Source organism: Chamaea fasciata, unplaced genomic scaffold, assembly GCF_029207755.1.
Source record: "Chamaea fasciata isolate MVZ Bird 193981 ecotype frontalis unplaced genomic scaffold, bChaFas1.0.hap1 SCAF_3, whole genome shotgun sequence".
In the NCBI taxonomy this organism is placed as follows: Eukaryota; Metazoa; Chordata; class Aves; order Passeriformes; family Sylviidae; genus Chamaea; species Chamaea fasciata.
The window spans coordinates 56,927,175-56,953,239 of NW_027094088.1; the positions used below are offsets into that span (position 1 = coordinate 56,927,175).

The 26,065-nt window shown below is 41.8% G+C and overlaps 1 protein-coding gene across 2 annotated transcripts; it reads right to left on the reverse strand.

The window, feature by feature from the left end:
* Positions 1–1,445: 1,445 nt before the first annotated feature.
* On the reverse strand, positions 1,446–20,284 carry GINM1 (glycosylated integral membrane protein 1). 2 transcript variants are annotated; one of them, XM_066179109.1, is made up of 8 exons: positions 20,148–20,284; positions 11,446–11,505; positions 11,173–11,269; positions 8,259–8,410; positions 5,917–6,073; positions 5,034–5,164; positions 4,192–4,355; positions 1,446–2,390 (listed from the first exon to the last, which is right to left on the reverse strand). In XM_066179109.1, exons 1-8 carry the CDS (start codon positions 20,256–20,258, stop codon positions 2,282–2,284), a joined length of 981 nt encoding a protein of 326 aa, XP_066035206.1. In that variant the 5' UTR covers positions 20,259–20,284; the 3' UTR covers positions 1,446–2,281. The 2 variants fall into 2 exon arrangements, with proteins under 2 accessions (XP_066035206.1, XP_066035207.1); XM_066179110.1 differs by lacking the exon at positions 20,148–20,284 and adding an exon at positions 17,405–17,478.
* Positions 20,285–26,065: the final 5,781 nt, after the last annotated feature.

Here is a 26,065-nt window from a genome sequence, read left to right on the forward strand (position 1 = left end):
CTGAGGGCAGGAAGGACTGCAGTGAGGTGCTTGGGAGGAGATGATGTTGCTGTTTCTATGAGCCTACCGCTATTTTTGGTAGATGGGTTTTGTTGGGTTTTCTTTTTCAGTTCCCAGTCTCCCCACATACCTTCCCCTAGAGGGCACATGTGTCCCGATCAGTTCACGTCCTGGAAAAATGAGACCTACCATGACTGGCATGGAGGACAGTTGCCCATTCCTTACTGCCTTAGTTGGGTGAGGTGTTTTTTAATCGATTTACAAAATAGTTCAGAGTGGTGCCAGCTCAGAGTAGCACTCCTCTGAAAGGCACAAGACTCGTGATCTGGGAAAACAATGTGCAAGCTAAAACAGAAACACAAAAGCTTTATTTAAAGACTTGGTAACTCAAGCTCCATAAAGCAGCAGAAACTGTCTGGCAGTTACTAAGTTCAAGATTTGCACTATTTTTAGAATTTCATTAACCTGGTGGTGATACTTCTTTTGTAACTTTGCAGAAATCAGCCAAGTTTTGAAACAGTACCAACACTTTCAGGCTGAACCATGGATTTGTTGCAGCTGTTTAGAACAGCTAAATCTCCTTGTGGCTGATGCAGGTGCTTGGTTTCCACTTTCATAAGGAGGGAAGCAAAGAGCACACGCAAACAGCTGCTGAATTTCCATCTGCAGTGTAATTCCTACTGTGTTTGTGCACTATGGGAGAACTGTTGTGTTTCCAGTCCATCCTATATTTTTTTTCCCAGAAGAAGCTAACTTCAGACTTGTACATCACTTCTTGAACTGTCCTAATGGGGGGCCAGGGAATACCCACATACAGAGAAGTTTGTCTACACCTATGCAGTCACCATTCCTGTGCTAATCCTAGCAATTTCCTGTTCAGCCATGGGTGGCAATCCCTCTGCCACCCACAAGGTACTAGAAAAAAAAATAAAAAACAACGGGAAGTTTGAGCAGTGTCCCCATTACCTTGAGCTGCTGTGGTGTGTACCACACTGCACTGCTGGGTGGCGAAGTTTGGGGTTTTTTTGTAAAGCCAAGTCAGTGTTAGAAATTTTCCTTTTTATCACTGCAGTGCTGTCAGTTCAGTGAGAAAATGAGAGTTGCTCCCGTCACAGATCAGCTGTAAGGACCATCATCTGAGTAACTTGGATCTCAATTAACTCATGATAATGTTTCCTTAGGGCAGGAGGAGGGGGGAATCCCAGCTTTTCTCCCTCACTCTTTAACAACTCCAGCTGAACACATGTACTTCTGATCACTCAGATGATAACTGTGCTCAGTCTAGTGCTAAGCAGTTACAGTTGTGAGGTTTTGGTCTTATTCTTTTGACAGACAATTTTTGTAAGTAAGAACAATGAAAAGCTAAGAAACAGATAGTGCCCTGAGTCTGAAATGTTTGGCAAACTGCTGTTTTACCAGATATAAATGCACACATGAGCACAGTCTAATAAACAATTTAAATGTTTATTTGAAAAAATGTTAACAGTACAAACTGGCATGAGCAGACTGGGCCCACTCAGCAACAGTAAGCCAGTATTTCCGTAGAATTTAATGGAATTTTCATTTTTCTTTTGGGACTTCATAGAGTACTGCTGCCACAGATACAAAAAGCAAGATGGTTACTACTGCTAACAATTTTTATGAGTGGAAGGGACCATAAAAATGTAAAGTGCTTGAAATATAAATCTGCTGTTCAAATTTTTGCTTTGCATATATAAAATGTCAGATCTTTTGAGTAACACAAATGTTTGGTAGTGGTATCTTCCTTGCAAGACATACTAGATCCTATGAGACCTGGAACTAGGTGGGGCAGCTTTGCTTAGGTTTGCAGGCACAGCTGATGTTTGCAATATTCCCTCATCTTTTTCTGAAGAATGCTATCTGTGGATTTAAGGACACCCTGAATTTCATCATCGTGTTAGTCAGGACAGCTGACTCGGTTTATGGGCATGAAGGCAGCCAGCATCTTGTCTGAGGTGTGGAAAAGTGACTTCACAGAAGTTAAAACCAATGGTAGTCCTCAGGGTGGAAAGCTGCTCTATTTTGAAGCTTCTGAAAAGGCAGCTGTTCTATTTTGAAGCTTCTGAAAAGGCTGCTTGTTTATGCAGAGGCACAAGGAAGTCAGCTTTGGGCCTCGGCCTGAGTGGCCCTTTGTCAATTAATCTACTTGACTTAGTTTTCTTAGTAGGAAAAAAACCCAAGGTATTAAGATTAGGTGCCAAATATAAGACCAACTAAAAGTGTGTTTTTAAAAACCAGTAATTCCAAAGTAAATACTGTATTAAGTGCATGCTTTCTCATCTAAAACATTTTTCCTGTCTGAAAGGTCTGAAGGCAGGCTGATGGTAGTCACAGGTACAAAGCTGACTTGATCCAGGAGAAGGATGCCTCTGAAAGGTAAGGTTACCTGGCATTAGAAAACAATACACAAAACATTCTGTGTTCTAAAAATTAGACTTATTCCTAAACTCCCCAAACTTAGTTTAAATCAACCAAGTATTACCCTCATAATACCTCTTACGTGAAGCTGCAATGAAAAATGCTTCCAAAACATACTGGCTGTGGTTTCTGAGGGCTCCTTTGCCTAGTTTCTACATCTGAAACGTCAGCAGTGTAGGCTCTATCTGCTCAGTTTCATAGTAGCATAAAACTGTTTGCTGTCAGGACCTACAGCTGATTCTCCAGGACTCAGCAACAGCCTCCAGTTTTATCCGTGTAACTGATAGAATGGCATTAAAGACTTGGGATGAGGTCCCAACTCACATCTGCAACTGTTACTCACCAGATAAGCTGTTCTGCTCCTGCTTACTGGTTTACAATCCTGAGTTAAGATTTTAGCATTCTTTAGAGGACCATTTTACACAGGTAGCAAGAAAGTAACTGTGTGGTTTAGGGGTTGTTTTTGAGGTTTTTTTTCCCCTGGTTGGTTTGTTTTTTTAAAGAGGAGAAGGCAGTTCCAATTCTTTTTACGCTCTAACAAGGCATGAGCAAGCCCCATGTTCCTCAAGTGAAGAGAAATTACTGCAAGCTGGTTCCTCTGCTCCATACTGACCTCTGCTATGGACAGGCCATCATCCACTTTGCTGAACAGTCTGCTGGGATTAGAATTTTCTTCCCAGTTCTACTTAGTTCAGTTGCATACATGGCAGTGTTAAGCTACTTACTGCCAGTGGTAAGCTGCTTACTACTGGGAAAGGTACAAAGTGTTTCTCCACTGTTTCTGCTCTGACCAGGGAAGGTCTCTCATCTGACAGCACGCTGTGTGAAATGCCAGGGGAAGCACTGCCTCTTTTGTCACTGCAGTTTCCAACCTTCCTCATCTTCCAGCCCTCCATTTTCCTGGTCTGTCAGAAGGCCCAAGGCCGTTCCTACTCCCAAGTGGATATATAAATTAACTGCATGCAGAGCCATTCAGAGGCACAGCTGATCAGCTGCATTTGAAGACATCAGCTGTGCTTGAGGCTGATGAAGCATGCTGCACTGTCAGTCGCTTCCCAAAGAACATGAAGATCCAAGGAACAGCTCTTCCAGAGCTGACTTAGGTTGCTGCACATGCTTGCCCACTGCAGCACTAAATCTACACTGATTTGTTACCTGCAGTTCATCCTTCTGCCTCCTGTTCTGAGACCTTGTTTTCCTGAAAAATGTTTGTGTTGCTGGTAACACACTGAGTGGATACAGCCCTTGCAGGAAATAAGCTTTATTTGTGGCCTCTTGCCACCTATGCCAGCACCAGTCACAATGGCTTGGAAGCTCCCTACACAGGTTGGTCCCCGTTGGAGAACTACCACACAAATTTGCCAAGCCAATTTGAGGCCTTTCAGAACTACTGTAAAACTCCAACACAGTAGGAGTATGGAAAAGATTTGGAGATGCTGGAATTGTTTAACCCTAGTTTCTACCCTTTCTTGGAACTATGTTAATAACATCTCACAGTGTAGTCCTTAGAAGACTTGATAAAAATTTGGCAGTATGACAGCTCAGCTAAAGACATTTCCAATTAAATACTTTCCCATGTCTCTCTGAAATGCTTATGTGTCAGAAGTGCACTTGGAATGGAAAGTTACCCTTAGCTTTCTCATTGAATTCTTCTACCATTATCCTACAGAATGGGCCTGCTTCTTGGAAGATTCTTTTAGTCAACAGTTTGCCTTCATCACAGCAAAAAAAAGAATTACAACAATTACTTACTTATTTTCACAGGAAGGGAGAATCACCTTTAAAACTTTGATAATAAGGGCTGCTCCAACAACTCCAACAACAACAACTTCCATGAAACTAAACAAGATAGGTAAAGACTGAAACCAGAATCTGCACAACCTTTTTCTCAAGTCTTCCACCCACTGGCACATCACCTACAAAACAGGTAAAAATACAAAGATTACAAAACAAAGCAACTGCTGGGCTTTTGGGGGTTTTTTAGCTACTGGTAAATCACATTACATGGTGATAATTTTACTGAAACTCATATATTCTTAAACATACCTAAAAGCATGATGGAATTGACTGGTGGCTCAGATCTTAATTGTTCAAAGTTTGAAACTGGTGAAGGTTTAGTTCTCTGTTCATTAAAGGCCCTTTTGGAAAATAAAGGACACTTGAACACAGCAGACAGTGGATTATAACTGTGAAATGTTTTGGCCAGAGAGGAGGCTGTGAAACACATCCTTGCCTAAACTGGAACTGAAACTTCTCCAGCTGTTACTGTGTTTCCTACAGCAGGTGAGACCAATGGTCCATTTCTCAGAGGGGTAAGCTCTTGAGCAGAGTGGTGGACTTTAAGCAGTATTTGAAATTGTTAAAAATGCTTATCTCGGTATAATGTAAATATCACAAGTGACTATCAGGAAGTATCTGTGTGGCCAGAACATGGCAAGATTTAGAAGCCAAATGGATTCCTCCTGGACTTGTCATTGCTGAATGGTAATTTAGGAGGGGGCATTTTTGGGGCTCTGTTTATCTGCAGAAATCCACTGGTCTTAGTGGTTGTCTGTATATACTAATAATTAAAACAAGCAAACAAACAAAAGCACCTTGTAAGAAGATGGAGGTTCTACCCTAAGAGGGGTCTCTGGTAACTTGCCAGGTAATGTCTCTTCATCCACTGTAGTTTCTACTTGCTGGATGAGGTACTGACTGGTAGTTTGCAGTGGATCTTGAATATCTGAAGAAGAAAAGCTAAATTTAGTGGAGAGTTTGCTTTTTGTTTGACTCACTCTGCAGGAAAATAAAGACATGCTGTGTTTCTCTACAGAGGGTACAGTTCTCACACATTTACAGCAAGAACACAGAAGGCTTTTTTTTGACTTGAGTAGTCAACTTGATAAGAAGCAGAAACAGTGTTACAGTGCAGCCTTTAGCTATGCCCTTAGCTGTAAATTTCAGCTGTCATCAGATCAAAAGGTGATGGACTAGATCAAAATATTCTACTCCAATTAAATCCTTGACAGTTTTTGATTAAACAAAACTGAAATAAAACTAAGGCATCAAATAACTTCTATTGCTTTTAAGTTACTCAAGTTTAATAAAACTGTTCTGTGGTTTGGAATTGACCCAGACAGGTATTTCCTCTACAGTTTTCTCTTTCATTCTCAGAAAACAGAGGGAGCTGTAGAGAAATTTCCATTGCAGATCTGAGAGAGAAATTTATTCCTATCAGATGTTTGGACTGCAGACTGCCAAGTATCAAGTACTTCAAAGGAGAGCAGATTTGAAAACAATCAAATAAAATACCTAATATGAAGAGTTGAATTTAGGTGTTTAAAAAATACAAAAACCAAGACATAAAATAAAACCCATGCCTGATAATGAAGACACTCTTTCACTATGTAAAACAAGGGATCAATGATGCTCTCTTACCCTGTAAAGCAATACACTGAATATGGATGAAGATAATACTTAACAGCTGAGAGATACCTTTTCCTGAGAGGTTGGGCAGTGTAAATAACACGTCGTTGTCCCTTGGCAGGGAATACAGCATGCTCTCTTTCAGAGGGACAGTGTAGTTGGAATGCCTAAGTACTCTCAGGTCCTTTACTAAAACATCTATTTCTGTTACTTCATCCTGCTGAACCTATAAAAGATGCAAACACGGTATTACTGAGTTTAAAGCAACACTGAAGCAGGCTGGCAGAGAACACCAGTATGTCCCAGAACATTCCAGGCCACTAAGATGTACACATAGGGCTGTTATAACAGGAATCAGTATTCTTTGTTTTCACATATCACACTTCTGTAGACCATACCACATCAAAAAATATGCTGAACAGACTGGGTCTCTCTCCCTGCAAAAGCACATGGTAGTCTGTACATGGACTTTTAACCAAGTCCTACATAGTACATCACTGTCCTCTTGCAGGGAGGCATTTTAGGGCATGGAAAACTCAGGTATGTAGTGAAAGCACTTGCAAACATTGAAAGTCTTGCTGAGCCAAGACTGACACTTCTGTTTTTGCAGGAAGGTTGTTTTGTTTTCAACAACTGAAAGCCAAGTGTCACAGCATTTGACAGTGTCCTGCTTGATATCCTTGTCTCCAGACAAGAGAACTGCACTTGACAGATGGACCAGGCAGTGGATAAGGCATTGGCTGGATGGCTGCACTCTAGGAAGCTGCTGTCAGTGGCTCAATATCCAAATGGAGATCAGTGACAGGTGGTGCCCTCAGGGATGAGTATTTGCACTGCTGCTGTTTAACAACTTTGCTGGCACCATGGACAGAGAGACTGAGTGCACCCTCAGCAAGTTTGTTGATGACACTGTGTGGTTAACCCGCTGAAGGGAAGAGTTGCCATCCAGAAGCAGCTGTACAGGCTTGAGAGGTGACCCCTCAGGAAGTTCAACAAGGCCAAGTGCAAGGTGCTGTACCTGGGCTGGGGCAGTTCCAAGCACAAGTACAGGCTGGGCAGCAAATGGATAAAGAGCCGCCTTAGAGCAAAGGATGTGGGAGTGCTGGTGGATAAAAAGCTCAACATGACCTGGCAATGTGCACTCACGTTCCGGAAAGCAAACTCTATCCTGGGGCTGCATCAAAAGCAGTGTGGCCAGAAGGTTGAGGGAGGTGATTCTGCTCCTCTACTATGCTTATGTGAGACTGCTTTTGACTTAAAGGAATAACCAAGGAAACAGCACTAGCTTTCTGGTTATTTTTACTAGGTCCCTATGAAAATCTGAAATGCATTGTGATGTCTAGTTTGAGGCCTGAAATACAATACCACTGTTGTGTAACAACTGAGTCAAACCAAAATATCTTAGGCTATTATCAGTGGGATAAAGACCTCATTGGAAAAGCTACAGACCTCTCAGTGGGGCCTTTCACTAACAGAGTAAGATTTTGACACGATACAGATCCCTGTAAAAAATATTACATGCTGACCATGCAATTAATCAAGGCTCAGTGGTATTATCATCATTATCCTTTAAAAAAAGAAAAAGGCAGCAGAACACAAGCCAGCTTCAAAAAAGCCTGGCCACAGGTAAGATGCAGAAGTGCAGAAACAGAAATATGACACAGAAATAAGCCAGTTGCTGGCTTCAGCAGCTGGACCTTTTCCACGGAATCTCTTTGGTTAGTAACTCAACTACACCATACAAGTGATTTTGAGAACTCAGTTCTGCACATTTCAATGTCAGCTAGAATTGCAACCCCTCGCATTGCCTGCTATTTGTGCAAATACAGTTAGAATTGGAGGCGTGGAGGTACTTGTTTATCTCAAAATCCATGTTTGTTATCAAGATTCAAATTATCTTACATGCAAAGGCTTCTAAGGCAAAGCTCTCAGGTGTAGTGGGCTTTCACAGTAAGCTCACTTGCCATAAGAGTTTCCTGCTGCAAGCTGTTCCCCATGCTACCTGCTTGAAACCTTTTGATAGCTTGGAATAAACAATGGGGAAAACCTCAAGACATAGATGAGCCTGTGCCCCTTTTGTTTGTTTTGCACAGTATTTTATACATCAACTCTCGCATTTGAGTCTGGCTTTGCTTGCACAAGTTCACTTATTCAAAGTGCATGTGATAGAGTAAATGATAATTATTAAAATATGAATAGATGCATTAAGACTTGAAGTTTCCTCACGAAACACCCCCACTGTTATACTGCCAACTCTGCTGTTATCTCCCTCAGTACTGTTAGTTAACATTAATTATATACTTCATGTTCTAATCACCAGCCAGATATATGTATATCTTTTAATCCATGGGAACTACTTGCCTCTCCTAAATTAAAAACAAGCAGAATGTTGTAGCAGGTCTCCTTTTTACCTGTTTTCCATCAATTTCTGTCACTTCTTCCTGAATGACAATCAGCTGCAAATCAGAAGTGGATGCCAAAGGCCACTCATGAACCATGATGCGAACGCTGACGGTTCCCAGGCGCTGCTGATCCAGTAAGTTATCCGAGCTTCTGTTCTCCACTGTTAACACAAATGTCACCATTTTCAAAGAGAAACCACCTCAACCAGAAAGCAGTACCCAGCCACAGAGAAAACAGGTGCAACTCTGACATAGATACCGTTGCACGTGCAGCACCTGAATGGAGAAGTCAGAGTACCACTGGCATCAAACCAGAGATGCCAGAACAGCAGTACAGAACATCTGCATTATGCTGATGTCCTTAACACTTCAGTAACTGCTTTTACAACCAGTAGTAATCTGAGCAACAGCTAAAACAGGTGCCATGATTTTTTTTACCAGTGTATCACCAAATCAGACTCAGAGCAGGTCTGGTAACACAGCAGAGCTGTACAGTCAATCCCCTGACTCGTGGAGCCTGCAAACAATGTTGCATCTCTGTCTTTGAGGTCTGCATTTAAGCACTCCAAGCAGAGCTCTTTGGCTTGGTTATTGCTGCATTCTTATTTCAGTTGTCCAAAGGAGCTCCTAAGAGTAATGCCATAGCCTAGCCAGCCACCTGTGTAAACATCTTGGTTTGCACAACATTTCCCTTCCTCTTGAATACAGAAACAAATATGCTCTTTTCCAGGCACACTGCATCTCCTGCTCAAGATGGGTGCCAGTTCCCTCCTACATATTTTTCTGTCCCCCTCTCTGTTTCCATATGTGATTGGTGACACCTCAACCTCTCTTCCTACCCAAAAGCTTTCAGCTATTTCAACAACTTAATATTCTACAAGTACACACAGGACTGCCTTCCTACCCTGCCTGTTTCTGCTGAGTCTTCCTATCCTTCTCCCAGTTACTGGAACCACCTCTGCTTTAGGTGAGGGCATGCTAGAACTGAAGTCCTGCAGAAGCACAAGAGTGGAGCTGAGGGATCTCTCCAGCATGCAGATACCAAGGGACATGAACTCAGACCAGTGCATCCCTGCTGCTAAGCCACTGCTCACTTGCAGTGCTGAGCCTGTCAGGTAAAGTGGGATAAGGCTCGACTTGGGTCTCAGTCACACAGTAACTGCTCAGTGTGTCCACTACTTCTATGCTGTGATCCCTGTCCTCATAAAGCTATTTTTCTTATTTAAAATATAGAAAAATACTTTCTGGCATAATTTAGTAATGTCTTCCATTGCCAAAATAAGTGGCAGAAAGTAAGTTCCCTACAGGTACGAGCCAGGGCACTAACCTGGTTGCTGAATGTTTTCTGACTTGGAGCAGCAAGCATGCACTAGAGGCCCAAAGCTTTTAAAGATCCCAAGCAGCTGAAGCTCCCTGTGTTCCCAGCTTTCACCATGTGTCAGGCTGTTCCACCACCACTACATTCACAGGAGTGAGAGATACACTTCCAAAACTGACATTTGGGGGAACTTCAAGTGGGGACATGGGTGCCAAGAATGATCTGACAACCATGTCAGAGTACATGGTCTCTAATTTTCAAAAGCCTGATTATTAAGGTCCAGTTTTGTTTTTATACACTCAGGACTGTTTCCCCTCTATTATTAAGTATCTTGGTATTTCTTTAGCATTTTACAAACACTACTTGAATCTGTTTTCAATAATTTAGGAAGTAAATAGTATAAACATTACATTAAGGGTAACAGAGAGAGGTATTGTGCTGGGGACTCAGACCCAAACATGGAGATAAAGAGTTCCAGGTTTCTAGCTCCCAGGTCAAATCAGTATTTTCCTCACTGTTTCAGATTCAAAACTAGTCACTGCAAGTGCTATGCAAAGCTATGCTTTGGGAAATTAATAGGAACTACAGAAGAGTGCTCAGGAGCTCTCAGAATTAGTCAATAAAATCGTTATCTATTTTTCTGGAGTGAGTTATTTTGCAAGTAAATGACATTTTGCCATGGTTTTGTACCAGAAAAAGAGAAATTGATTACTGCTCTCCCTCTCCAGAAAAGAAATGCTGTCAAATTAATAATTGATTGTGCTTGGGAAAGAAGGGTTCAAGCAACAAGGTCACAGCTCAGAGAAGCAATTTGAAAAAGTGTTAATATTTTGTAGGTGCCTGATGAGGATAACCTCAGATATCAACCTAGAGATTGACTTCATCTCATGCAGCAGAAGATTGTTCTCAATACAACAGAAGTTTAAATCAAACAAACCTAATGATCCTTGTTTAATTAATTATACAGTATGCTCTGTGGAGCTAAAAAAAAAAATCACAGTACTTTCTGTTTTTTTCACAAAAAATGTGGCATTGAATCAGTGGAAAAGCAGGCAGGTTCAAGACAATTTGAATTCATTAACTACTGCAGGACCCTAGCAAAAGTGCAGTATTTGTGCTATAATATCCTATCCAGCCGAAACTTGTTTGTCCAATAGACACAGAAGTGATACCATTAAAAGATCTTCCTAACAACCATTCATACTTTTGTTATTGAATCTCCTTCTGGATATATGCCAACCAACCTAGGGACACAGCCATTAGCAGGGTGGAGTTGCATCCTTCTGTTTACATTGTCTAGCTTGTAGTGGAAAACATTCTTTTGAAAAGATGGGCAGAGTCTGGATTTCAGATCAGGCCATTTACACACAAGCCTGTTAATGAGACTTGAGATGAAGGCGGTCAGATTTTTTTTTGATCCATTTTAATACCAGAATTGTCCTACCTTGGGAAATATTTTGCTTCCACAATGCTCTGGTTTACAAAATACAGAACACACAGCCATTGTAAGCTTTGGTTACTAGACAACAGGGGAGCCAAATACCCCAGGGGAGGGAGTAAAATTAAAACAAAAAAACAAAAAAAAAAAAAGAAGAGAATACTCACATATTATTGTCTGACATGTTATGTGGGCAACCCCGCTTTTCATAGGAAAGTCATTTAGATAAACCTGTCCATTAACATAGGTGATGTTAAAAAGAACCTGAAAGACAGACAGCCAGAATGAGTGTAAGTTTCCAGCCCCTGTGCTGCAGTTCTGCTGTGAGAGGAAAACACTCCAAAGTGACTGACGTCAGAATAAAGGATATACTTGCAGCTGCTGCAGACTTTGTTTCGCTGCACATTAATTCACTGAATAAACAGAAAAACTGGACAAACCTGTCCTTTGTGAAATTCTCCATTGGGGTTCAGCATCATAACACCAACTCTGATTGCTTCCTGGAAAAAAAACATTAAGAAGAGATGTAAGTCTGAGAAAACATATGAGCCACTGCATGCAACTTTTGTGTACTGTCCTGGCAGAATGACTCCTTACTAACCCCAGAGCGCATTCCCTGGCTTTCTATCCAGCAGACAGAAGGAAAAGGAATATGCTTTCTTGTTTCATGTAAGGATTAGTCTGGTTTTTTCACCCCTCTTTTTAACAGAGAGGATTGATGAGAAAGAATGACATCTGCATTCCCCTATGTAGAGTTTGTGGGGTTTTGTAAAAAAAAAAAAAAAAAAAAAAATCACTTGTTTCACAATGATATCATGATGGAAGTCTCTCATGTTTGCTGAAAAATAATAGAGCACAAAAGGTAAAAATCAGATTCTCTGTAAATGTTTTTTTTAAGCACTCCAGTTAGTCTTCAAAGTGAAGTTTAATACATGTTTGTCTATAGTAAAGAACATTCAGTTTCGTCAGGAGTAATCCTATTTCTTTGGTTATGATTCCCAAATTATGCCACATGAGACACCTCAAACTCACAGAAAATGAGGATTTGGTCCTATCTTTCAAACCCTAATTGCTGTAATTTATTGAAACACTCATTCTGTCCTCTTATTTCTCCCTTGTAATTTCAGGGGCTGCTTTGCAAATGGGACCTTAAATCTTCCAGGTTTGTCCCTGAAAATTCTACATACAAAGATCAAATCTTGCCTGCAAATAGCCAAAAGTAATGATTGCCACACTGCACTTTCCTCAGACACCTCTTCAAAATAATGTTAAGCTCCATATTTGGCTTTTGTGAGCCATAAATCGTTATAACTTCATTTCATTAACACCTGGACATGGCACTTAGTGCTATGGTCTAGTGAACTGGGTGGTGGTCAGTCAAAGGCTGGACTTGATCTTAGAAGTCATTTCCAACCTAAATGATTCAGTGATTCTGTGGATCTGTTTTTCTCTGGAAAATGTCTCCATGCCTTCAGCATCTTTAGCTCTGCAGCTGAGTCATTGTTTCACAACCAACAGTTAAAAAGTGAGTCATGTCTTAATAAGAAGTTGAACATGCTCAGAATTTAAAATAAATAAAAATGTAAATACACAAAAAGACTTTTCATTCAGTATTTTTACACAACTCTGGTTTTTCAGCCAGAAAATACGTGAAATATACAATACCTAACATAATACAGCCCCACTTCATGAACAGAAAATTTCTGAAGTGTGACTATGTCAAAAAATCATTGAAACAATGGGTGTTAATGAGCATACTCAAGTAGCCAGAATGGTCAAAAACTGGAAAACAACCTCCAGGTCCAATGCAGCTGGAATCTGCCATCATGAGAAGAATGGTTTAAAACCTAACACAGATAACCTCTTGGTTCAAAGTGACTTGGAAATACTTCAGACCCATTTGGCATATCAGTAGGAAAGCTCTCTGACCACCAGAACCAAAGAGACCAAATCTCTTCCTCAATGCCCCTTCTATGAAACAGGTTATTATACTGATTTTCCTTCAAAACTTAAATCCTAGCTATTCAAAGGAAATAAAATTTACCAAATTAGTCAGACAAGTGAAGTCTGTAACTGAAAATATAAACTGAATTAACAGTATAAACATGGGACATATTCTATCCTGTCTTCCTGTAATTTCCTCAAACCACTGATTTTCTTCTTATATTTTAAGAATTGTGTATATTAATAATAAAATAAAAATCCACCAAACTTTTAGAACTTTTAGCTCTTAGCATTCAGAACTGTCTTTTACACTCCCAAACTGTTATACAGATTACCAAAACTCTGAGGCATCACTTCCTTGGTTTTTCTGTTTTCTGGGAATTCAAAAGGCACAAAAGATGCATTTTCCAGGCAGTCTTAATAATCCTTCATTTTTTAAGCCACAAATTTCATCTGAGGTTTTTTACACAGAAAGTATTTCACAATCTTTTCTCAACATCTACAAAGGGACTAACTTAGATTACAAGGAAAAGGAAATGACTGATGAAAAATAGGAAAATCCCCTCCTTTTTTTTTTTTTTAATCAAATGCTTTATTTGAAAGTGAAGGGCATGAAGGAAGCTAGATATGCTCAACAATTGACTGTTAAATGCACAAAATTAGCTATTTATACAATGCTTCATTTCCTTGAAAACAGCTCTCAGCTCTGTTGACACAGTATCCACAAGCACCCTTATGGATTCTGGAACAGACTTAGAACTTGCACTTGAAGAACAGGTTACATGTTTTAGAAATGAAGTATTTCAGTGGATCACTTCTGTGCTGTCAAAGGTTCAAAAATCAGACTGTAAGGTGCAGACAAGTAAGACAGTTTAACCACCTGCTGCCTCTGCCACCGAAGGAGAGAGTGCAGATCTCTCCTGCACATCATCCTTCCCTCTCATGCGTCCCAAGTCAGTGAGGTAATTTAGCTCATTAACTTGGCATAAAAACTTTCCCTTTTTTGCCACACGGTTTTTCTGTCATTTGAACAAGAAAGGAAGAGCTGGACAAGCAGAAGAGATGCAAGAACACAGCTGGGAGTAATGAGCTGGGCTCCTTGTTCTGATGGACAGATTGTCGCACTGCCTCTGCTGCGTGATCTGTCTGTCCTTGCAGCATCTCCTCAGGAGACGTCTGTTCTCACCACCATCTCAGGGGATGGTGATGCATCTCCTTAATGGGACAGGTTCATAAAGCTCCTCAGTAACTCAGAGCAATGATCAGTATTCCCCTACAGCAGCTGTGTCATGACCCTTGCAATTCTGTGTTCACGTACAACAGAGAACTCATACTGTTACAATTCCTGGGACTAGTCTGTTCACATCCAACAAATTCCACTGATATCTTCCCATATTCTGTACATCCATTCTACTCAGTTGTCGTATGCTCTCGTTTTGCAATTTATGAACAGGTTGTTCATGACTCTTCAGATGTTCCCACAGAGAACAGCAGTGTTCCAGCTCAGTCTTAACCCTTCCTGGAAGGTGAGTTTCACACTGCTGTCTTCCCACGGCTTCCCACGGCTTTCCACTGGTGTGCCCTGCAGTGCCACACTCAAAACTCAGTGGGGCTTGCTGTGGCCAATCTTCCTGACCCTACAAATACCCCATAACAAAATTGACAGGATGGCAAAAACAACAAGATGCATGCCAAATGCAATGAAAAGCTGGGCAGGAGCACTGGGAGAAAGAAAGAAGCAGCTCACAGGAGAGCAGAACACCATCCCAGCTAATCTACTTTCATCCAGAGCAGGGAAGAAGTGATACATGGCACTGCCCCTGTTATCACAGGCCTGATTGGTACCCCTTCAATATCTGCATGGTGATAAGTGCTCAAGAGCCATACGTTGTTTATGCCTCCTAAAGGGGAGGGAAACACCTGGCAGGCCAACAGCTCTTGTACCAGTCTTTCAGGATGAAATGCCTGGCCACAAGCCACACTTGCTAGAAAGTGCTCCAGTGGTAATTCAAATCCCCATCTTTCCAGTCCTAGTGCTGAAGACTCACACACTTACCGAACATCCTTTAATTTCAACAGAGGAATTTTTTTAAAAATGTTACCATAATAAAATTCACAATCTGAGGGTGGAGGGGAAGAAAGTGTTTTAGAGTGCTTTGTAGATATGTCTTGTGGTTATGTACTTCAGTACTAAGAAAGGTAAATAACCCCACATCCCTTATTTTGTAAAGCATAGTAAGCCAATCCTGCAGTAACAAAGCCACTGAGAGCAGAGCTGGTGAACTCTGCAGTAGTCCACACTATTGCACTATCAATTTCTGGAGAAGCCTCAACTATGAGTTTAAAACTTGGTTGTATAACTTAAATACACTTTTCAGTATTAACGATATCATATAAGTTTCAGACAGGCCTGTGATTTAAAAGGTTCTGAATTCACTGGGATATTTCAAAAAGCAGCACTTCAGCAGAGCCAGAATGAAAGGACAGCCCCAAGAAGCAATTCAAGTCCCTAAGAACTGGGGTGTGCTTTCAGCTTACCATTGACCCTGTTCCATACTTTGCAGCCCCTTGTCCCCTCCTGTGCTGGTAAATGCCTTCACACAAAACTCCAATCTGCACTGAAAACAGCCCTATCATTCTTAATGCTCTTATAGGATGTAAATGTCTCTCCTGAGTTTTCCTATGATTTCCCATCCCTGTTTTAGTGCTCCAGCAGTTATATTTACAGTGGTAATGGGCACAGAACCTGCAAAGAGGACAGCACACCTACCACAAGTACAAGTCATTCTGTTCTAGGACAGCTAGGCACCAGCACCGACAGTGTGATGCCATAAGTTACAGTGAACTAGTGAATTTCTGTGAGCTTGGATCAGCACAGGTAAGCAGGTAGTGATCATTTTCTAAATCTTTTCTCTTTCAGTGTGTGCTGCTGCAACAGAACCCAGGACTGTTAACTGGGGCAGTATAATCACAGCAGCAGCAGAAGAACAAGAAGGGGAAAAGACGTCAGCAAAGAAAATAAAGCATCTGGCGCAAGTTAAAAGGGAATATTCATTAATTCTCAAAGACTAATACCACACAAATCTACAGAGAACATTTCACCTAACATTGCTTTTTAAGAAAAATGCCGCAAAAGAGAAAGCTGATGGGTCCAATCACGCAGGAACTTCAAACAGATCTGATTACCTGATTAAATAATCCTGGGAAAACTTTATCCACAGGCAGTGAACACCTGATGGGGTGCACTGTTCAGTTTCTCCCAGTACAGGGTAACTGTTCAGTCCTACACAGCTCCATCAGTCACACAAACCCCATCAAGATTCTGCTGCTAGCAGTCAGCCCACTTGAAGCACAGCTGTTCCCTATTGAGGGTCTCCAAACAAGGCTCTTTCTGCACTACAAGGCCTGTGGGAAGCCAAGTGGGCAGCCCTAGGGACAGATGGCACAATGCCTTACACGACGGCCAGCTGTACAGAAACTTGAAAGGCAGACAATCCCCTCACAGCCATTACACAGGCACTACTGATATCCTGTTTGCGACTGAAAAATGTAAAGTCCGATGCAGGTTGCCAAACAAGCAAAAAATAGACAGAACTAATAACCTGTTTCTAAATTTGAGAAGAGATTATGGGAAAAGAAGTGTCTGAATAGACAAAACTACCACACAAACTCATACCACTTGAGACCAGGCACTCACATGGACAACTGACTCCAAATAGTGTAACTATATATTGCAACCCAGGGCTCCATGATCCATGCTTCACATAATTCTTTTATAAGAATCAAAACAGAACTATGTTGTAGAGTCTTAACTACAATCAGGCATAACTGAATTACGAAGTAACCATGGTCAAAGTTTGATACAAGTTGGAATTTCACAAGTTTGTAGGATGATCATTTGTCCTTCACATTTCAGAAAATTTTGGTACAAAATTTTCTCCATTAAGATTTGGCATTATTAAACTGCATGACAGAATTTAGGGTAAGATAACTACATCCAGTATTTTCTTAACTAGCTAAAGCTAAACTCTTTGTCAATATAATGATCAAACATGATACTTTTGCTTTACTTTGCTTTTCTGAACAAGCACGCTTACTTTCATTCCTTCCTTGTTTTACAATGACTCGTTATAACACGGCTTATCCTTCCCTTTCCCCTGTGTGTGTTACTGGAATTAACTGCTGTTGTATCCTCACCATTAAACCAAATCATACTATGATATTTTATCATGAGTCTTAAAGATGAATACTCAGTCTCATATCACGGAGACATGGTTGCATCATACTGCTTTAATTTAATCAAATATACATAGGAAGATGATGTCAGCTCCTTTAGGCCTAAAATTCACATGTGCCGGGCTCCTAACAGAGAAACTGGCATAAAGCGATGGAAGAAACATTGCAGCACATTGCTATTAACAAGTTTCTTCTTTGATTAAAAGTCATTGTACTCACTGCATCAAATGGTTGGTGTAGTGAAAATTATTTCCTGCTGTTGTGAAACGACCCATCCACACAGAGGTTTCTTGCAGGCAACAAATAATATAAAAGCTTTTTTTTTCCAGGCAACTGAACTAAAAAGAAAAAAAAGTCTGGTAGGCAGGTATGTTATTTAGAAAGAACTGTGCTAGCCTAAATTATCAAGAGGTAAATGGAATAAGCAAATAGCATGGTGTTAGCACGGCTTTTAGCCAGTTCCTATCAGCACATCAAAAAATACTCTAAAGCACAAAACCTTATGCTGACCTTGCACCAGAAACATTACTTTAACGTTAAGGTCAGCTGTCTTATTGCATCATTCCCTTTAACTTTTTTTAAAGAAAAAAAGAAGTCCAAAACAACAACAACAACCCGCAAATTTTGTCTAAAATCAATCAATTTTTAGTCCAGTTTTGCATATCCAAATTTTTATGAGGAGAAATAAAACCCACAACAGACATGCTAATGTTAAAAAAAAGGTCCAGATTTCAAAACAGCTTTTTTAAGAAATTACAAGTATTGCACAACAGTTGAGGCGTTCACATACCAGAGCTGAACAACAGCATTTCAGCCTTACTGAAATGCTATTCCAGTGTCAAAAGGTTTTTCCTCAGTCCTTCCACTATGGTTTCTCTAACACCATTGCCATCAGCAAGGAGGTAAACTTCAACACCAGCTTTAACCCCCACATGGAAGAGTTAACAAAATGTGAAGCTGTCAGTAGGGTGGGCTGTCAGAGTTGTAGAGCACAGTTGTGGTGTCCAGCCAAAGCAAGGCTGACCATGCTAATGCTGCCTGCTCCCAACCAGCCCGCAGTCCCAAGCCATCCTGAGCAAACGACACAGTTATTCTGACCCCATAGCCCACTGTCACTGAGCTCATGGCTTCTCAAAGCAACCTGACAGCATGGCATTCCCACTCTGCCCATTCCCACTCTGCCCATTCCCACTTTCCTGACAAGCCACCAAAAACCAGCTCCGTGTCAAAAAACATTGATTCTTCTACTCAAAACTTTCTCAAGACACACTCTTACTTTTGTATCAAAACTGGCCCTGTATGTACAAAACTAAATAGTGCAGGAGAAAACACAAGTTTTTATTTTGCTGAGTTTAACATTTTAAAAGAAAAAAACATTACAGCAAAAATTTGTATGCCTCTTTTTGACTCTTAGAATAAAATTTCTGCATATACTTAGGCCACCAGACCCGTATAAAACTAAAAGAGCGCAGACACTTCCAAACTAGCAAATCATGAGCTCATGAGACCACCCAAGCAGTATGGCACAAATGGACAAACTCAACCCCACAAACAGCAGAGCTGTGCCCCAAAAGCATTACAGTTCCTAAAGCTGTGCCCACAAAGCATTACAGTTCCTCAGTCAAGCCGCCCTCACACTCCAAAACACTCCTGTTCTATCTCTGACCCCAAGCTGCCTTCCGTGGGACTGCCCCGGCACCCCTGCTCAGGCTGTCACATCCGAAGACAGCAGACACAAATGTGCCTCCGTGTGCTTTGAAACTGCCAGCAGTGACAAAGAACTTTAATGCTACCGAGGTGTAGTTTCGGTGGGGAAGTGTGACAGTTTCTGGGGAGAAGGTGAGGAAGAGCATGAGCCTGTGTTACACTGTCACCTCACGAGCCTTTCGGCAAATTCCTGCCAGCACTCCCTTTCCCCGGAGGGATAAGCGAAGTGCCCAAGGATTGAGCTCCCCCCGCTCTCTTCAGCACACCTCACTTCAGGCATCCAAGCACTTTTACAGGTGTCTGGAGATCTAGATCCCCATTTTGAAGTGAGAGCTAAGGAGGTCACTCTTCAGAAGTTCATCAAGAGAAGCAGAGACCAGGAAGTAAAGCCAGGAATGAATCCTGCTTCACAACACGGGATGTGCCAGTGCAGGGCCTCTGTCAGGCTTTCTTGGAAATGTTTTACTTAAATTACGCTAATAAATAACTAACTCTGGAGGGAAAAAAAAAAAAAAAAAAAGACATAATAAATTTGGCCAGGTAACAGTAATTTCACACTGGCTAGGCAAGTTGACTACAATCCCCTCACAACTCTTCCCTGTGCGATCTTACACTTTGAGTTCACAATTATAAAAATTTTAGAGAATGCATCTGATAATGATTCAAGCTCAGGCAGAAGAACTCAGCTCTTCCGTAATTCTAGAGGTCAGAGCTCACCTGGTTCTATAGCAAATCTTTTTATTCCCACTGGAAAGTTCTCCTAAGTAGTACCCCAAACGTTCCTTCCACTCTTCTAAAAAGCCACCAAATTTAAAACTGATGCCACCAAGATACAGCATAGATATTGGAATAGAAAAACAGACAACACAATGCCCGGTGTATTTACAGATATACCAATACATCAAAACCCTTTTCTCGGTTCAATTCACGAGGCGGCGAGGCACAAGTGCGGACCGAACGCAGCGCGTACTGTACGGCACCGGACCATGGAGATGTAGGCGGACAAGCCGGAAAATAAAAACACATCTACACTGCACAGAAGTAACCATCTCCCCCTTCAGACCTGCCAGATACGGCACATCGAATCCTACACAGACGAACCAGCAAAGGGAGAGGGGAATCCCTGTCGTCCCGCGGCAGGGCCGGCTCACCCCTGTGAGGGAGCGGGGCACGGGCAGGGGCAGGAACAGGGACAGCAGCAGGGACAGGGAAAGCGGCAGTGGCAGGGCAGGGAGCGTGCTGGCCCCGGCGGTACCTGTCCCAGCGGCGCGGCCGGGCCCAGCAGAGCGGCGGCCAGAGGCGGCAGCAGCAGCGACAGCGACAGCGACAGCGACAGCAACACCCGACGTCCCAGCGCCGCCTCCATCTTGCGACCCGGGAATTAAAAGCAAGTGAAACATCAACAGGCGGGGCCGGGAGGAAGCGGGGGAGGCGGCGGGAGGGGGCCGGCCCTGCCCCGGCCCTGCCCCTGTCACTGTTCAGTGTTCACTGTCCCTGCCCCTGTGCCTGTCACTGTCCTGCCCCTGGCCGGGCTGAGCCCCGCCGGGACATCCCGGGTTCGGCGTTGGGGAGTAAGGCTCGAGTGTGGATGTGCGCCTGCAGGAGCCCGACACGCTTAATAGGCGATTGCAGCCTTTGAAAGCACTAAGAGAAGTACCCGTATAGGCAGTGTAAATAATTGCAGCTGTTTGTGACATGTCCAGCGTGTGTCGGGAGGCTCCCGTGAGGCCCCTGCTGTTGTCACCTGCTCTGCGTGGAGAGGGTCGTAGGGCCGGAGCAATGCCGGGCTGAGCCCCCAGCACCGCACTGCTGGAAAGGCTGCTGGAAAGCAAAAGCAGGCAGAGTACTCCAGGACGGAGCAAAAAGTCATCGGAAAGGAACAAAGCACAAAATAAAGTTTTCAAGAGCTAGAGGTCGTCATCCTAAAGAAGAGAAAGCAGAGGGAAACTTAGTAGTGGCAGACAAAACCATGAAAGTCTCAGGCAAAGACGAAGAAAACAAGCTGGACCGCCAAGTCCTCAGTGGATTTGAAGATTACAAGTGTTTTATTTGTGACAAGAAGGACTGCCATTACCTATTAGCAAAAAATAGTAAGCAAGGTAAATATATGAACACCTTGTCTAGATAGGTTTTATCACTGTCATAAATTAGCTGTCCTGTTGAAGCAATCTTTAGCCTGATTTTACATTGCTCTATGACTCCCTATTGGTTGATAGTGAACATAAATCACAAAACCCAGAGAAACTTCTCATTTGGTATGCAGTTCGCGTTCATGAGACACTGATACAAACATCTGGCACAAGAAACACGGCATTGGAAAATGAGGCCTAAGAGAGTCGTGTATTGTGAAGTATGTTTCACACACTTCCATGAAGCCCTCAAATATTTAATCCCTGAACATATTTATCATCAGCAGTTTCTACTGTTTTAGAGATGGCAAAAATACAAAGCTGACTGATTGCCTTTGTAATACCCACAGAAGTCAGTAACAGAAAAAGGGATAAAAACTGACTTAAAAAATCTTCATTTCCACCACCTCTCTTCACCATCACATAGTTTACCTAATTTCTCGCATACTCATCCTCAAGATTTTTTATTTTTAATTTTTTACATCTGTTATGTTTGGTAAACTGAAAGCAATAGGTAAAGGATCTGTTCCCTGTGCAGCCTCATGAGGCAGAGAACTAGGAGGTGAGTGAGTTCCCCAACACGGTGTTTTGCTGCCTCTCCTGACAGCTGCAGGAGCATGTGCAGGGATATGAGGGCTGTCAGAGTGCAGCTCTTGTCAGTACTTGCAGCCATTTGCATGTGCTGGTGGGAGGAAGTTTAAATCACCGAAATTCCTCACTGTGAGTTGCATTCTCTAGAACTCGGAGTGGGGGTTTCCTTCCAGCAGGAGAATAGTACAGTGTTTTGTGTAATAGATTCATTACTTCAAATGTTTACAAAATGTACCAGGAGCATAATAATTAATGTTATCAGGGTGTGTTGAAATGGAGGGAAGCAAAGATCTCTGATTTGCAGAATCCATAGATTCAGCAAAATTCAGGCTGGGTTCTGATTTGACCTTGAGGAGTTTAGCATCTCATTGAAATAGAATCGTAGATGAATGGCTATTCATTTTTGACTATATCTGTTTGCAAGTTGCCTGGTAAACTACCTATCAAGTAGTGTTTTCCTTCTGTTTCTGTTTCCATTGTTCTTTCCTTTTTCTTCCCATCTTTTCCACCCTCTTTTCTTCAATCCTCTCTCATACTCTCTTTTATTCTCCTGGAACTTAAAACTTCAAAAATTATGGACTCACAGTGCTTTCAAGTATTTCTGTTTTCTTCAAATCTCAAAGCTTTCATTAGTCTCACAGTACACCAGATGTCGTAACAATTTTATTTAATGTAAATAGTAAAATTCCTTGCAGTAACTATGGAACTTATGATCAGTTTCACAGGTGAAATGTCCTCGGGTGAAAGAGGAGCTACTCAGTGCTAGGAAAAGCTGGGAGCATAACAGGGCTTTCCCTTCGGGCTCAGCTGTGAGGCTCTTAGGCTCATCCAGTGAACATGTCCTGACATTTTAAACTGTTGTTAGAATGTGTAACTTTTTAAAGTATATGGTATTGAGACTGACTACTGCTTGAGTTGCTGTGTGCTAGAAGTGCTGTATTTCATTTGGTTTCTATTTGAATTGGAAGTGATGTCTTTGACCTTTCTAGGTCATTGTGAAAAGGTGTTTTTTCTTTGAACCTTCATTACAGGCATGGGTTATTAGGAGAAGAAGCCAGTGTAAAGAAGGAGGAAATTCGGATTTAGTTTCTTTTATGACTACAAAGAGTGATAAAAGCCTACTCTTAGTAGTATGTTTTCTTACTGAAGTGCAAAGTGAGAGTACTTAGAGTAGCAAGTAAATAGTTAAATTTCAGGCAGCACAAGCTTGCATGAGACTGATGTACCATTTACATCCCTCCTAAAGTTTCAGAATAATAAATGTAATGTGTGCTATAGTGCTTTCTTCTGTCGATAACTGCCATATGGATGGCTTAAAACCAGCTTTGAATCAATTCTGGATTGACATAGGCTGAGAATAAGCTCACAAAAACAATACAACCCTGCCAACCACTCGTTGACTGCACAAACAGCTTTGAGAACTAGCACAATGTGGAGGCAGAACACAATGCCCTGCAGTGCAGATCTTGGCCCCAGGACCAACCCACTATGTCTTTCAGGACCATCCTGCAGCAGTATGGCATCAAAAAGTAAATTCCCTACTTGGCTGTTTATAAAGGTGCTATTAGATCTACTATTACTTTTACTGCTACTTAAAGAGGAGATCCTGCTCTCACCAACCTACAAACACCTTTGCGCTCCCAGCTCCTGCTCTCCCTTTTCCCCTCTGCTGGTTCCATTTTACTGTATGGTGTGTCAATTCAGATCACTAATCTGGCAAAAAACAAATTCAGGATAAAAGAGGAGAAATAGTTTAGATTAGTGACTTGGACCAACTCATTATGTGGTGAGTACCAGAGCATGATCTGGGAGGAAGTGAAGACAGAAGTTCTCTACTCTGGGGAGCAAGATCCCTTCTTTTGAGGGCAACAAGCCTGTTTAGATGAGTGCAGCTGTAACACATAAGCCCAAGAACACGCTACAGCATGTGCACTACAGGAAGGGAATAAATTCTGTTTGCTTGTCTATCCTTTCAGAGGTGCCCACAGTACTACGGGTCACATTGTGACCATGTACTCACAGTAAATATTGGGACTGTTAATCATTTCGAAACCCTCTAATTAATATCTGTCAGGTAGACTGGGTAAAATAAGCACACGGCCCCTCACTGTGCGCCACGCTCAAAAGCTGAGTGATCCACAAAAAAATGTGTACTCTCCCATAGGAGGTTGCTCCTGGCGCAGTGTGGGTGTATGCCTTTCGTTTTCCGCATCCCCTCCAGGACAGGCTCCCTGGCAGCCTACTCACAGCATTGTCCACAATATCAGACTCATTACTTATTGTGCAACAAGCCAATAGTTACACACTCAGAAGAGGTGCCCTACTTTAATTAATAAAAGGTATGTCCTGCCTCTGAGGTGGAGATCAACTCTGAAAAGGGTGTGTCCTATTAAAAACAATATAGTATTGTAAGTAAGCATCATCTGTTTTACTTGAAGGGTGGCCAGTTTAGGACTAGGCAGTCTCAAAAAAAGCAGTTATTCATTGTATTCTTGTGCATATGATCCTGAATGGAGAGAGGCCTCATCCGTATCACCATCATCTCATTCCACAGGAGTGCAAATTCTGTTGGATGCTATCAAAGGCAGGGAATAGGATTTCCTTCTCTGTGAATCAGTCCAGTGGCAGTGTCCTGCACTGTAGCTGTGACACTACAGCTGAATTCTTTTCAGCTAGTGGGATTGAATTTTTTTTGTATTCTCATGGAATGTATCTGAACATTTCCATGCATATCTATGTAGAGAAGATGCATATTTGGAAAGGAAATTTCAGCAGCTAAATTTAAATTTTTTGTATTTTGCAAACTAACTGTTGTGACACAGAGCACAGTAGGCAATTAAAGCTCACTGTCTGTAAACAGGGCTAATATTTTGTTTCCGACTTCATATGATTGTTGTGCAGCTGCAAAAGTGAAAAGAATATTGAGTTCCTAAATGCAGACTTTTGTTAAGTGTATACTTAATTTTCTGTGACAATCGACACAATAATAATAATAATCAAGTAGAATAATTGTCTTGCAAAAAGCATATGACATGTGAAAGTGAGGTGGGTGCTCTGGATGCTGTTATAAAAAAATGGGGGATGTAAGTAGCTTGGGAATTAAGGTAAAGCTTCTCTGCATGGGAGTTGATTGTTTCTCTGTGTTCTGACCTCATCACTCCTGCTGCACCTGAAATCTGTTCAGTCACAGAGCAGCCAGTTATTGCTCACCTTGCTGTGACCTGTGCAGGCAAAAGCTGCCTTTTTGGTGCAACAGAAAGCAGCTCTTACAGAAGCACACGCTGAGGCCAGTGCTTATGTTGGGAAATTCAGCTTTCTCCCACCTCCTGTCAGTCTTTACCTTTTTGTTTGAACATTGTCTGCTCCTGAGTGTTCTCATTTCCAAACTGCTGAGAACATGAGCCTCCATAGAGCAAAGTACTTAGCAGTAGACCTGGTTAGAAGCTTTTTAGATGGAAATCAGAGGGAGATTTGTGTTCATTTATTTAGGACTCCTGTGGTCTTAGCAGAATGTGACAGCAGGTCCCAGCAACAGAAAATCTCAATGACGCTGGCAGTTTCCTGAGAAATGGGAAATGCAGGGTAGGGCCTGCTTTCCCAGATTCCAACAAGAATCTTAATGGGAATCTAATAGAAGAAGGGATCATGTTGCAGAAGTCCCAGTGGTCTGGTAGCAGTGCCAGTGCTGCTCAGGCTCTGCAGAGCCCTGGATGGAAGCACCAGGTGCCCTGTCAGTGTTGCCTGGTGTGCCTTTGGGGTGTGTATGCACAGAGGACTGACTGGGAGACAAGGTACTGGGAGCTGGACCCTAGGGACTAGTATCTGGGATTTGGTGCTCATCGAAACAAACGCTGACAGAGACAGAGCCGAAAGAATAAGAAAAGCGTTATGGACTGAAACAAGATTCTTTATTTCAGTGTAGTACAAAGAAGTGGGAGTTACTTTGCTTTGAATGAAAGTACTGAAACTAGAAAATGAAGCAGACAACATATATTTGTGTAGCAGTAGGAATCCTTGAATATCAAAGCAGTGAAAAATGATAGCTATTATGCTGCAGCACTCAAATAAATATTTACGTATCTTTAAACTAATGCACTACTACCTTGATTTATGTTACATCACTGGTAACTTAGTTTCCAGCAGTAAAAGATACTACCACTGAAAATGCTGTCTTAAACCACCAGTCTTTTAGCCAGTGATTTCTTTATGTTTAAAATGCACTGGTACAGAAATAACACTCTGTGCCAAGCCAGCTCTCCAAAACCCGAGCAAAATCAGTCAGTCTCTCTTTTTTTTTTTTTTTTCTTTCAAAAGAATGAATTTTATCCATTTTGTCAATTACACTGACCTTTGGTTATGTATAGTAATACTGTAAATAGTGGGCCCTGTTCACAATCAAGTATCATGAACTCATTCTGTTACAGTCATGAGAAAGTATTGTTTAAAGGAAAAA